General features: G+C 44.3%; 1 protein-coding gene across 1 annotated transcript in view; it reads left to right on the top strand.

The window, feature by feature from the left end:
- Positions 1–11,156, top strand: part of dchs1b (dachsous cadherin-related 1b) — an 84,711-nt gene extending 73,555 nt beyond the window's left edge. Inside the window, exons 15-29 of the mRNA XM_023402562.2 lie at positions 607–846; positions 1,476–1,601; positions 1,750–1,959; positions 2,423–2,679; positions 2,773–2,979; positions 3,085–3,481; positions 3,577–3,690; positions 3,806–4,017; positions 4,126–4,277; positions 4,753–4,883; positions 5,034–5,320; positions 5,990–6,131; positions 6,272–6,443; positions 6,530–6,939; positions 7,056–11,156. Coding sequence (XP_023258330.1) covers positions 607–846; positions 1,476–1,601; positions 1,750–1,959; positions 2,423–2,679; positions 2,773–2,979; positions 3,085–3,481; positions 3,577–3,690; positions 3,806–4,017; positions 4,126–4,277; positions 4,753–4,883; positions 5,034–5,320; positions 5,990–6,131; positions 6,272–6,443; positions 6,530–6,939; positions 7,056–9,103 — 5,105 coding nt within the window. The 3' untranslated portion in view covers positions 9,104–11,156. The remainder of the gene's footprint in view (positions 1–606; positions 847–1,475; positions 1,602–1,749; positions 1,960–2,422; positions 2,680–2,772; positions 2,980–3,084; positions 3,482–3,576; positions 3,691–3,805; positions 4,018–4,125; positions 4,278–4,752; positions 4,884–5,033; positions 5,321–5,989; positions 6,132–6,271; positions 6,444–6,529; positions 6,940–7,055) is intronic.
- Positions 11,157–13,124: the final 1,968 nt, after the last annotated feature.

The raw sequence follows: 13,124 nt of genomic DNA, 5'->3' as shown, positions 1-13,124 counted from the left end.
CATAAAAGGTAGAAGAGTAAGTGGAGCCAGAATGTGGAGCTCTGAGACTATCTGAACCAACTTGATTTACATAAGTACACACACCAGCTAATGCTGTGCAGATTTAAAGGCTAACAGATACTGTAATGTTGCACAGAGACATGGAAAAAAGCAATAACTTAATTGTAGGGGAGGTCATAGGTTGATTTTAGTTGGCGACTATGTATTTCCAGGTTGTAGTCTGGATACTGCATGTGCTTGCTTACATTCCTGTGCTTGTGCTTTGCAGTAATCCTACATATTAAATGATAGAGCTCCGCAGTGAAGTCTGATTCACATTTGAATGCATGTTCAAAGTGCCAGAGGTGAAGAGCTGGCATGAAGTAACTGTGGTATCTTGCTTACTGTGGAAACTCTCATAAAGCAAAGCTGTAAAGGTTTTTTGTTTTTACTGGTGCTCGAGGGCTACAAATACTACCTTTCTCAGGTACTCAAAATTACATGTTTAACAAAAGCTATCTAAACAAGCTTGCACACACATTTCAAGACCAAAAGGATTCAAATGAGAATTGATATTTTCTCTAAAGTTCTTGTTCACTGCTCACCGAGTATTTTTCTCTTTTGCAGGCTCTCTCTCCATCCTTAAGGCCTTAGACCGCGAAGAACAGGAAGTCTTCAATCTGACCATCGTGGCAGAGGATCAAGGGATACCACAGCTGTCCACCTCTCAGGTGCTGTGCGTGCAGGTGATTGATGTGAACGATGAAGCTCCGGTGTTCCAGCGAGCAGAGTTTGAGACCCAGGTGCTGGAAAACCGAGGACCAGGAACAACGGTGCTGACAGTGACTGCCACTGACAGGGATCAAGGTTGGTTTAAATGTGTTATTTCAATATATAGAATAAGTATAGTGAACAGGAAATAGAAGCATACTGTAGGTACCGCAAGAGTGTGGAGATGCAAACGTGTTCTTATGTTAGCAGGGGACTTTTCATTACACATACTTTATTTTACCCAGATTTCCTGCTCCATGAGTCCATAATATATTAAGGTCTGTAGATTCAAAGAACAGTTTATTCTTTTTAAGAACTACGGATCATTTCAAGAAGGAAGGATGTAGAACAAAGTCGAGATCTGAAAGCTTTAGGTTTCAAAATTCAGTGCAGGGGGAATGACTTAAAAGGTACAGCTAATACACAGCACTTACGCCTCCAGTAGGAAGGCCGGGGAACTCAACGAGAGACATAAATGTGATTCAGAAACCACATGACTTTAAAACAAACCACAAGCTCATACTAATGAAAATGTGTGGCTACAGTCATTGTCCAGAGCCTTATGTTTCTGGAGCTTTTATTAGGATTTGCTAATGGCTCTGCAGCTGTGGATTCATCATATCATTTCCTTATTACAATGAATGTAGCCTATTTTCTTTATTGCTTGTTTTGTAGTGTGCGCAGCCTATTACAGTTTTTATTGCCTGTCTTGTGTTTTAATGCAGGTTCTAATGGCCAAGTGACGTACGGGGGTGTGACAGAGGAAGGCTTCATCATCAACCCTGTGACAGGAGCCATCACCACCACAAAGGAACTGGACAGGGAGCTACAGGACCACTACACTCTCACTGGTACTAAAATATCTATTGTCTTACACAGCTCTATCGGACCTGTTCTACACTATTGGAGTTCATTCATTCCCACAAAGCACCTCGAGTGCGTCACTTTAAACTTTTGTATGGGATCCAACATCTCATCATCTGAACTATCTCTTACCAGTGTATGCCAGGGATGGAGGGCTTCCCCCTAACTTTGCTAAGGCCGTTGTCCGGGTGGAGGTGCAGGATGTGAACGATAATGCTCCAGTCTTTGCGAAGCCATGGTACGGACTGGAGGTGCCGGAGAACCAGGCCCCCGTAGAGCTTTGCTTTCTCAAGGCTACAGACCCTGATTCGGGTCCCGGTGGAGAGCTGCAGTACAGGATTACTGGTGAGAAACAGTGTTATGTGTCTATCCCAAGAACTTTATTAGAATGGATTTAATGAGTGATTTAGTTTACCGCAATTACTGCAATTGCTGTTTTGCGGTCTGACTGCTGTGTGAAATAACAATGTCTCGTGAAAAACGGTGAATTTTTCTAATTTTTGGTGTTTTTCGGGCTGGACATGGTCACATTTATATTTATAGATTGTTGACAGATTATAGCAGTTGATACATGCAGCATTTTGACTAATGCACTGCTTTTGACTTGGCTCTATTCCTCCCATATGAAAGATCAGAGCTGGATATATCTAACCTAGGTTCACTCCTGACATTCTTCTGTCTTATTTCAAATATAGTGCATTCCATATCACTGTCTGGAGAACATTCAAACTTTGACTTAAGTGCAGAGTTGGCACAGATGTTCTCCATTCTTGCCTTAATTATTTTTTCTTTCTTCTGCCACATTCAGCTGGAGACCAACATGGAGATTTCCAGCTCCACGCCAGCACGGGAGCCCTGTCTACCTCACGGAGCCTGGACAGGGAGACGAGGGCGGAATATACTCTGGAGGTGGTGGCCACGGACCGAGGCAGCCCCGCTCTCAGCACTACTGTCACAGTGGAAGTCAAAGTGCTGGATGTCAATGACAACAACCCTGTCTTCAGCAGAAGCAGCTACTCTGTGGAAGTGTCAGAGGATGCTGCAGAGGGCACACAAGTGTTGGAGGTGAGCAGGAATGGGAAGTAAGATGATTAGAGAACTGGAAATCTCTACACTATATTTTAGTTTTATAAATATACTTTATTTGTCTGTTTCTAGGTGTCAGCCACAGATGCTGATGAGGACCTGAACGGGAAGGTCCTGTATTTCCTTAGCCGAGAGACGCACGGGGCGTTTACTGTGCATGAGAACACTGGTCGTATCACCACAGCAGCACCTCTAGACCGGGAAAAATGGGCGTCGTACAGCTTCCAGGTGTTTGCTGTTGACCTTTCACCTGCTGCACCCAGGAACACTTCTGCTCAGGTAAATGATTGAAAAAGGTCTTGAATTTATAATTCTCATGCTGGATTTGGGAGTATTTTTGAGTATTTTTATGCTCTTCACCCACATGTGACCTCTTCCTCCTAGGTGACAGTCACCATCCTGGATGTCAACGACAACACTCCCTTCTTCATCCAGGACCCACTGGTCATTGAAGTGTCCAGCAGGCGTTCCCAGCGGGTTCTAGCCACAATGAAGGCGGAGGACAAGGACTTCGGAGCCAACGGTTCCGTGTTTTACCGTTTCGCTATGCCAGTGAAGGGTTTCAGCATCAACTCGCTGACTGGGGAGATCCAGGCCACTGAACCACTGGGAGATCTGACCCAGGCTCAGAGGACGTTAATTGTGGAGGCCATGGACCAAGGGAGCCCAGCTCAGTCTGCACAGGGTGTGGTGGTGATTTATGTGAAAGAGGTGGAGTACAATGGCATTCGCTTCTCCAGGAATGCCAGAGACGTCAGCCTACAGGAGAACGCTGCAAAAGGTTAGACGTTGATAGATTCTTATTAGGGATCAGTTTGAGATTTCTCTGCTGTCACAGTTAAAGAGCATTTTCTCTTTTCTTCTTCCTAAATTCAGGCACCGCTGTGGCTCAGGCTCAGGCTCAACACCCAGATGGTACACGTAAGGGTATCAGCTACAGCCTCTTCAGTGGGAACAGAAAGCAGGCGTTCAGCATCAGCTCCTCAACAGGTAAAACTCACAGTAAATGTTATGTAGACTGCAGATCGCAAATAAGATGTGGATTTTTAAAAAGTTGTATACACAAACGTCCACGCTTGATGACCTGAACGCCATTTTCCTCCAGGTGAAATCTGGGTGCAGAGCTCCAAGGGTCTGGACTTTGAAGACACCCCCAGACTCCGTCTAGTTGTGAAGGCTGAAACCATGTCCTCCACATCTTTCATGGCTTTTAACTTGATCCTGCAGGATGTCAATGACAACCTTCCTCGCTTTCAGCTGCAGAATTATGTAGCCTACATGAGAGAAGCACAGGGATATGAAATGCCTATCATACAGGTACTTGTATATACAGGACATACTGCACATTAAAAAACACGGATTGAAGAGCATAAATAAATTCTCATTCTTCCTTCTTCTTCCCCTCCCCTCCACCTTTTTTCCCAGGTGGTTGCTGAGGATGTTGATCAAGGCCAAAACGGTCAGGTGACCTACTCCATCCAGTCATCAGGCATGAGCGGCCTGTTCAAGATCGACCCGATGACAGGAAGCATCACCACGGCAGCCATCATGGACCGGGAGATATTTACCCAGACCAAGTGAGAACAGACCTGTGGTTGAATAAACCATTCTATGTGCACGTTTTGAGGATGGATATATATTCTACCTGCAATAACTGATACTGCATGGTGGTGTACAGGAAAAAGTCCCATTACGTTTTCACACAGGAAACATATATATATATATATATATATATATATATATAGGGGGAAAAAATTAGATGTAGCACATCGTGAATCATATTCACTCAGCTAGTTTGTGTTTAGATAGCTGGTGAGGAGGTTGACGTAGTCTGCTGAAGATATAAGCCCCATTACACGCTGATATCTACATGCCAGATGTATCAAAGCTGCAATTTCAAACTCATGTTGACTGTAAACCTTTTATACCTTTTTGTGTGTTTCAGTAGATGCATCCTTTGATATTCCTTTTACACTTTCTCATCACCAACATTACAATTCAACTTTGACATGTAATAGGAGACATAAAACCTATTTTTTCTCCCTCCTACAGGCTGGTAGTTACAGCAACAGATAGAGGAAGTCCAAGACTGGCTGGTTCAGCCACACTGACAGTGATCATAATTGACCAGAATGACAACAGTCCCGTTATCCCCTTGCCCCAGGAAGTCCGCATTCCAGAGAGTAAGTACTTTATTTGCAGGGAATGTGCAGGATTTTCATGCTTTCTGGTTATGTATTTTATACCGTGCACATCCAAGAATGTGTAGTTGAATGTTCAAAGTTGAATTCAACTTAACATGTTTTTGTTCAACTTCTCTTTCTGTCTCTCAGATACGCTGATTGGCACAGAGATCACTCTTGTGACAGGTAATGATGTCGACTCCAGTCCCGCCCTCTCCTACACCTTACAGCTGGACCCAACGGCCTCAGGCAAGTTCGGGATCCACCGCTACAGCGGAGGCGTGTCACTCACTGCCCCTCTGGACTTTGAAGAAAAGACGTGGTACACCGTCACAGTCAGAGCCACAGACAGCCAGCACCAAACTGAGGCTAACATTACAATATTGGTGGAGGATATTAACGATAATGCACCCACGTTCACCCATGATCTCTACCAGGTAGGACTACTTGTAAATTAAACTAATCTGTTTATTTTTTATTTTTTAATTTATATTCAATGTGTGTTTCTACACAAAGTCCTACAAGCTCTTTAAAAGACAGCTACTTGACATTCTTTCTTATCATTACAAATTGTTTTGACTGTGTTTTTGTTGTAATGTACATCACAAAACACAGCGTAGAAAGAAATCTGATGTTTTTCGTTGCATACAACTTGCTATCTGAGGAAATTCACAGAATATATATTTCTTCGAGTTTGTGGCTTGTGATTTGTCTGACTCCAGCAGACTACTTCATCTAGAAGTGGAAAATTGCATTTGTAGACATGTACACAGTAACACTGTAAAAAAAAAAAAAAAAAAAAAACACACACACATGTACATTCCCAAAGTGCGCGCAGTGGGGGTGATTAAAGTTAACTACCTAATATTGACTTGGGAAAGGTTGAAGAGATGAGCCTCTGTAATATTTAGTACTTTGTCCCAGGAAATGATCTCAACATGAGCATTCGTTCAGGAAACACAGAAACTACAATATAAAATGCAAAGTTTAGTGCGTGTTGACCTCGTCACCATGAGAATTTTATTACAGTATTTATGTGAGCTGTTGCTTTTTGGGTTTCTCTGTACAGATGCTCAAGTGTTGTTTTTGGTATCCTTGCACCACAGGTATCTCTGGCGGAGCACACGCCACCAGGAAGTGCAGTTGTCACAGTAACAGCAACTGACAGGGACTCTGGAGACAATGGAAAGATCACTTATAGAGTGATGTCATCAACCCAGGACGGTTTCTACATTGACCCCAAGAACGGTAAGCAACCTTTTGGCTTCTTTGCTGATATTTTTTAGCTCATTAAAAAGTTTAATTCAAAGTAATATGTAATACATTACATTTTGGAATTAAAGTAAAAGAACAATGTCTGACTTCCTCTTGTTGCCGTCCATATCCAGGAACCCTGTTCATCAGTCACAGAGCTGAGTTTGACCCTGAGCGTCCATCAGTCAGTATTGTTATCGAAGCTCGTGATGGAGGCTCGCCCTCACTGTCGTCCCTGACTACGGTCCAGGTTCAAATCTCTGACGTCAATGACAACGCTCCTGTGTTCCATCAATCTGAGTACAGGTCAGTCTCCATTCATTACATGCTGGGTGTTCGATGGTGTAACCTCATCAGCTGTTCTTACATATGTAATATTCTTCTGTCTGCAGGGCTACCGTCGCTGAGGACACCATTCCAGGGTCAACAGTATTGACGTTTGAGGCCTTTGACAGCGACCTCTCGCGAGAGAACTGCGGCTTCGACTTTGCTATCGCCAGTGGAAATGAAGGAAATGTGTTCCAGATTGAAAGCAGTGTGCGCTTCCTGGAGGGGCGGGGCTTTCAAACTGTCGGGACTCTGCTGTTGGCCGAGGGTCTTGACTTTGAAACCAAGCCACTTTACAACCTCACTGTGGTAGTTTCGGACCGGGGCGTGCCCCAGAGGAGCTCTAGTGTTGCTGCGGTGATAAACATTGGTGATGTGAATGATAACCCTCCAGTGTTCAGCAGAGCAGAATATACCGTGTCACTGAGTGAGGGAGCTGCCGCTGGGACTGAGATCATACGACTGACTGCTACAGGTGAGCAAGTCCTCTCTTTTTTTCTAGGTATCACATTTCCTCTCTCTTTCTCACTGTTCCTTTTTTGCTTTTTCTCTCAGTTAATTCGTTGTACTCTGTTGTTGTCTTTTCATCAGACCCAGACTCAACCCCCAATGCTGAGGTCCAGTATACTATCAGCTCTGGTGATGAGGTGAACTTATTTACCATGGACCAGTGGACCGGAGCCTTGCGCCTTCAGCGAGCACTCGATCGCGAGCACCAGTCCACACATATTGTCATCATTCAGGCCACAGATGGACAGGGACACTTTGCGCTGGCTCCAGTCGTTGTTGAGGTCAAAGACATTAATGACAATCATCCTTTCTTCCCTGTGGAAGTCCTGACAGCTAGTATCAGAGAAAACCAACCAGCGAACTCAGCTGTGACTGTTCTCCACGCCATAGACCACGACACGGGGGTTTTTGGTCAGCTGAAGTACTACATGGTGGAGCGGTCCAGGGCGGGAAAAGACAGCTTCACTGTGGACCAGAACTCGGGAGAAATCCGAAGCAAAATCGCCTTTGACTTTGAGAAGGTCAACTCCTTTAACTTTGTAGCAATCGCAGTAGATTCAGGCAACCACTCAGCCACTGTGACTGTGCAGGTGTTTGTCACAGGTGAGGATGAGTATGACCCAGTCTTCACATCCCCTGATTTCACCTTTGAAGTCCCAGAGGGAGCCAAGAAAGGCCAGAGCATCGGCCAGGTCCAAGCGAATGATGAGGATGGAGGGGTGGATGGTATTGTTCTCTATTCTCTTCCCACCAGCTCTCCATTCTTTGATGTAAACAAAACTACTGGGGTGATTTTCCTCAAGCTGGACAGCTCAGGCAGCAGTAGTAGCAGTGGGTCGGGCCGGGCCAAAAGGGAAACCAGGCTGATGACTCTGGATGTGAAAGCTCAGAGTCCTCTGGATACATCTCGCACCTCTACAGCCCAGGTCTCCATCGATGTCACAAATACCAACTTTGGCCTGGCTCCTGATGTCAACATCTTGCTGATAAGCGTCATTGCCGTGTCCCTCGGTTTCATTGTATTGCTTGTGGTCATGGCTGTGGTGGTGTTCCTAGTCAAGTCACGCAGGAGAAAGAAAGCGCAGGATGCAAGCAACAGAACTGCTGCCTCGGGAACCGCTCTTCAGAAACTGGACGATTGCAGCTCAGGACCTGGAGGAGAGAGGATCTACCACCAGGCCTTGCCAGGCTATGCTGGAGATCAGGGTACTGCTGGTGGTGGTCCTTACACCAGAGGAGGCTCTCTGGATCCCTCTCACTCCAGTGGAAGAGGATCAGCTGAGGCAGCGGAGGATGATGAGATCAGGATGATAAACGAGTACCCCCGCGTCGCCTCCATCACCTCGTCCATGCAGGAGCACATCTCGGCCAGAGGACCGGACTCTGGAATTCAGCAGGATGCTGACCAGCTCTCAGATATCTCCTGTGAGCCTGCAGCTTTGGAGGGCAGCACCTGGTTCAAAGGAAAGAAACTGGGAGGCAGTCTCAGTGGGACCTTGCTCTCTGGCCAGCTCCCAGTCTATAGGGATGAAGGAGGTGGGTACCTGGGAGTTGGCCGCGGCCTCAACATTTCCCTGCCCAAGGATTATGCCTTCCCTGAGGACGGTAAACCTTCAGTGGATGGTTCCCTCACAGCTATCGTTGCCAGTGACGAGGAGCTCCGTGGAAGCTATAACTGGGATTACCTGCTCAACTGGTGTCCGCAGTTCCAGCCTCTGGCGAATGTCTTCACAGAGATTGCCAGGCTGAAAGACGAAACTGCCCAGCAGAGCCAGAACCCTCGCCAACCCTTCCAGCCCAAGCCCAAAATGGATCCCAAACCTAGAATCGATCCCCCACCACTCATCACATCTGTGGCCCACCCAGGGGCCATGTCAGTTCCACCCAAGGTCCCTGTAATTGGACGGACATTCCCCCACTTGGCCTCGCTCCGCAGGTCCCCTATCAGTCACGAGGGATCCATTTCATCAGCAGCAATGTCCCCCAGCTTCTCCCCGTCTCTGTCCCCTCTGGCGGCTCGATCTCCAGCTGTTTCTCCCTTTGGAGTCACCCAAGGGCCCTCAGCATCCATGATCAGCACCAGGGAGCCCTCTCTGGACCAGAGTCCTGATCATGAGATGAGAATATGATGGAAAACTATTTAAGGAAGAACTTTTAAGACAGACAACCTAAACAAAGCATGATAGAGCACTCCTCTGGCAGTTCTTTTTCATGGAACTTTAGAAAGCAAGTGGAGGTGTCAGTTGTACTGTCATTCTCGGAAATCATTGTTTTCATCATGAGAATGAAGGTTTCACAAACATCCAGTGTTAAAGAGCCCGACCACAGGAATTTCTGGGACAGTGGACACACCAACAAAAACATACTTAACCTTCTTCTGGTAGAATATTTGCATTCTTTGAAGTACTTCCGTTGGTCGGCAGTGTTACAGGAACACACAAAAGTGGAACATGTGCCTGGGTTGACAGGACCAGCCCACTCTTCCACAGTGACGCAGGTCTCCACGAACTGATCGGGGTTAACAGGTGAACCGACCTCTTCATGGGAACGTACATTCACCATGCCCTGCAGTCAGAGATCCCTTAGTGTGTAGATAGATAAATGTGTAGTTTTCATGTTACCTCGCTGGCTGGCCAGAGAGTTAAGGATCCCGTTCCTCTCTTTGTGTCTGTGGACGTTTTTACACTCCAGTATTAAACTCATGTAGCGGCTGCTTTTAAAAATGGCCACTGGACATGTATGTGAATCCCATGGACAGACAGACGGTGTTTGTGTTCACAAAGACACTGATTCATTGAATTGCCAATGCATCACACAGTGGAAGAGCAATGGAGATTGTTGTTGTTTTCTCACCATTTCAGGTGACACTTCTTTTGATTTTACTTTTATTTTTATATATTTTTATATGAAATTATGATTTCAGATTTCCAGAAATGCCATTATTCCACACGGAGAGGTTATTGTTTTTGTGTATTTGCATATATGTATATTTGTATGTATGCAGACGACATTATGTACTGTATGTGTCTCCTAGGTTTTTAGAAACTCTTGTGACAGTTCTGTTGTGAGTGAGAGGGAGACCTTCGTGTTTTTAGCATTATTTATATGAAAAGAAGACTTGCTGCCCCATTTCAACAGTAGGAAATTGAGCGCAGCTCACACTACGCTGCGTTGTTACCTTTTTTTTTTTTGTCAAATTGTAGATCGTTCCAAATCCAAAACAGCAACTGGATGAAAACCTGTGAAGCAATCTAAATGCCTGCCTCTCCAGCAGTTCAGCACTCTGTTGTTGTGAGCAATTATGCACAACAGCACATCCCTTTTGTTTTTCAGGGACGGCTCAGTTTGCTGATCACCTCTGTGTCTTTGAAAAAAAAAAAAAAGTGCTTCCTAAAGTCAGTTACATCAGTCATTAACTTAAATGCATTTTACTGTGAAGTTGTTCATCTCAGCACAATGGAAATAACATGCAATGCACAGGCTGGGATTCTCATAGAAGGAAAGTGGCATAACATTGAGAATTATAGCACATGAGCCAGACAAGTGGGAAGCAGAAGCCTGAAAGCATGAGCCCTGATGAATGTACAAGGATTTAGCAACCGGTGCAGTATTTATTTCCATGTTAACTCTTTGCTCTGTACGTTTTATTTCCATGATTCACACATCAAGGTTGTCACTGACATGATGAGGTGTTTTCAGGTTCCATGTGTTTAACTCGTCATCTGCACCTTCTCTCTTTTCTCTCATCATTCAGATCCAGTTTTAGCAATCTGCTGGTGCAGCAAGAGGCAAAAGGCTTTATGAATGTCTTTTTCATTCTTCCATGTGTATTTTCTGGCCTGTTTGTAATCTTTTGGGGTAATTGCAGATTGGATGTCCTCTTGTTTCCAAGAGATGGCTTCTACCTCTGTTCTTTGTTCAACATAACCCTACAAATTGCTTCATGCAAAGCCGGCACTGGTTCAGCGAAGACCTACACATGCCATGAGCCTAACTCCAGCACAACATGTTCTCGCCTCATAATCATGCTGTCTCAGAAACATTTCTGTATTGGAGGACCTCCATTTGGAGTTCAGCCTGAGATGAATGCCAGTGACTGATCAGTGGAGCAATGGCAGAAAAAAAAGAGCTGTATGTGTATTTAAAGCAAATAATAAATTCCTACTGATCTCTTTTGACAAACTGGAGTCAGTCTTCATCTTTTTCAGAATTCAAACCAAGACTTGGAATGAGGAAATTATTCAAGTTAAACACTGCTCTGGTTATCTAGGCGGTGAGAGGTGACTTTGAAGATCTGGTATCAAATCCAGTCATTTATGTGGAGACTATTACCAAACGGTTGGACAGACATGGCTTTGGAAAGACCTCTTGAGGACAGCTGTCCTTATGGGGACAGTACCCCTTATAAGGAAAGCAGGCCAGGGGACAGAGCTGTACGTCCAGTATGGTCACTATCTGGCTTTCAGGAGAAGCAAATGTTCACTTAAATGTAGCAAAAAACTTAAAAGAAAAAAAGGAAGCTACAATAAAAATGTTGAAAACTAAAATTAGATGTTTGCAAATTAAAATAAGTCATATATATAAAAAAAATATTACTGTAAAATAAAAACAAAAACCTATTTGATTACTAATGATGCGCATTACAGACTGAGATCTGTACACTGAACCCCTGACTTGACAAAATTTGTATAGCTTAGCTTAGCTTAGTTTAGCATCACGGATATGCCAACAAACCAAATGTATGACATTTGAATTGTTATAATGAATTCTGATTATCCTGTCCAACGCCCTCACATGTTTGTTTCTCACTAACAACTATCTTGGGATCATTTTGTGGGAAAAGTATTGTTGTCTCAAATCATACAGTAAAGGTTAGCCTTTAGTGGTATGGCAGAAACCTGAGCTCTAGTAGCCAATATCCAGTCAATGGTGGATTCAGTTCTTCCAGCTCATATAAAGGCATATGATGTTGACATAGCTGAATAATTACAAAATGTTTATTTCATATGGAGCACAGACATGTTTGTATAGCTGCTGGGGATTTCTGCCTCATTTGGTCATCACACACAGTCGAGCAGTGTGTTATGTACAGAAGGAGCTGAACATAGATTTTGACAAGGTGTAAAAGAAAGAGCCAGAGACAGAAGCTCCTGTGGTACAAGTGAGACAAGCAAGACATCTTGTGAAATGAGCGGCGATGATGAATTGCACATTTGAAATGCAAACCATTGCATTTGAATGTTGACATGATTGTGTTATATGTATATATTGTGATTGTTCTCACGTCTGTAGTCAGCTGAGGTACAACTGTACAATTCAGGGAATGGTTACGCATGTACATTCGTTCTGTGTTATACAATTGTAGCTAACCTGGCTAATTTAAAAGCATATTAGCTAAACTATAGTAAAAGAGTTGTTGCCTTCATTTATAAGTTCACCTCAACACAGCTGTGTTTACAGCCTGCTGTCCCAAGACTGCTTTTGGAACCTGCTCTTTCACTAACCCCACACAACTCCAAATAATCACAAGCACACACATTCACATGCGCACACAACCTTAGAGGCTACTACACAGTGACACACATGGCCCACAACAATCTCCCCAGCTGATTTTGGCTCAGCTCCAGCTCCTACAGGCACATACTTGGCAGGTTTTTTAGTTGCAAAATCTGGGAGAAATCTGTCTGAAGCAGAAGTCCATCCCCTGAAGACCTCAAGAAGATGTAAGCCAAATATGAAATCCTTGGTACAGTATGATATTTGTGTGTGTGTGTGTGTGTGTGTGTGTGTGTGTGTGTGTGTGTGTGTGTGTGTGTGTGTGTGTTATGACATATTGTAAAGGTAATCTGTGAGACAACTGGAAAGGCACAATGAAGTGCCACATCCCATGCTTCAGATCATCAAGTAATAATCGCCCTGTTATTGGAAACCTCTTCAACCCTTGACATGAATGTGTTATCATGGGAAAGATTACCAAGACAAAACATGGAAGTATATTCACTTCAAGATCCACTTCAAATCCTGTCAAGGAGCTATTTGTGAGTTTTGTTATTGCTAGCTAGGATTAACACCTATTTACTTCCCAGTCTTGCCAAGAGCTTCAGCCAGCGTTGGATTTACAATACAAGAGTGTTCAAAAAAACACAGCCC

Source organism: Seriola lalandi, unplaced genomic scaffold (genome assembly GCF_002814215.2).
Source record: "Seriola lalandi dorsalis isolate HSWRI2012SDOR001 ecotype SW California unplaced genomic scaffold, Sedor1 jcf7180002053944, whole genome shotgun sequence".
NCBI classification, from domain to species: domain Eukaryota; kingdom Metazoa; phylum Chordata; class Actinopteri; order Carangiformes; family Carangidae; genus Seriola; species Seriola lalandi.
The sequence above is the reverse complement of the archived record's forward strand: the minus strand, read 5'-3'. Positions and strand labels throughout refer to the sequence as shown.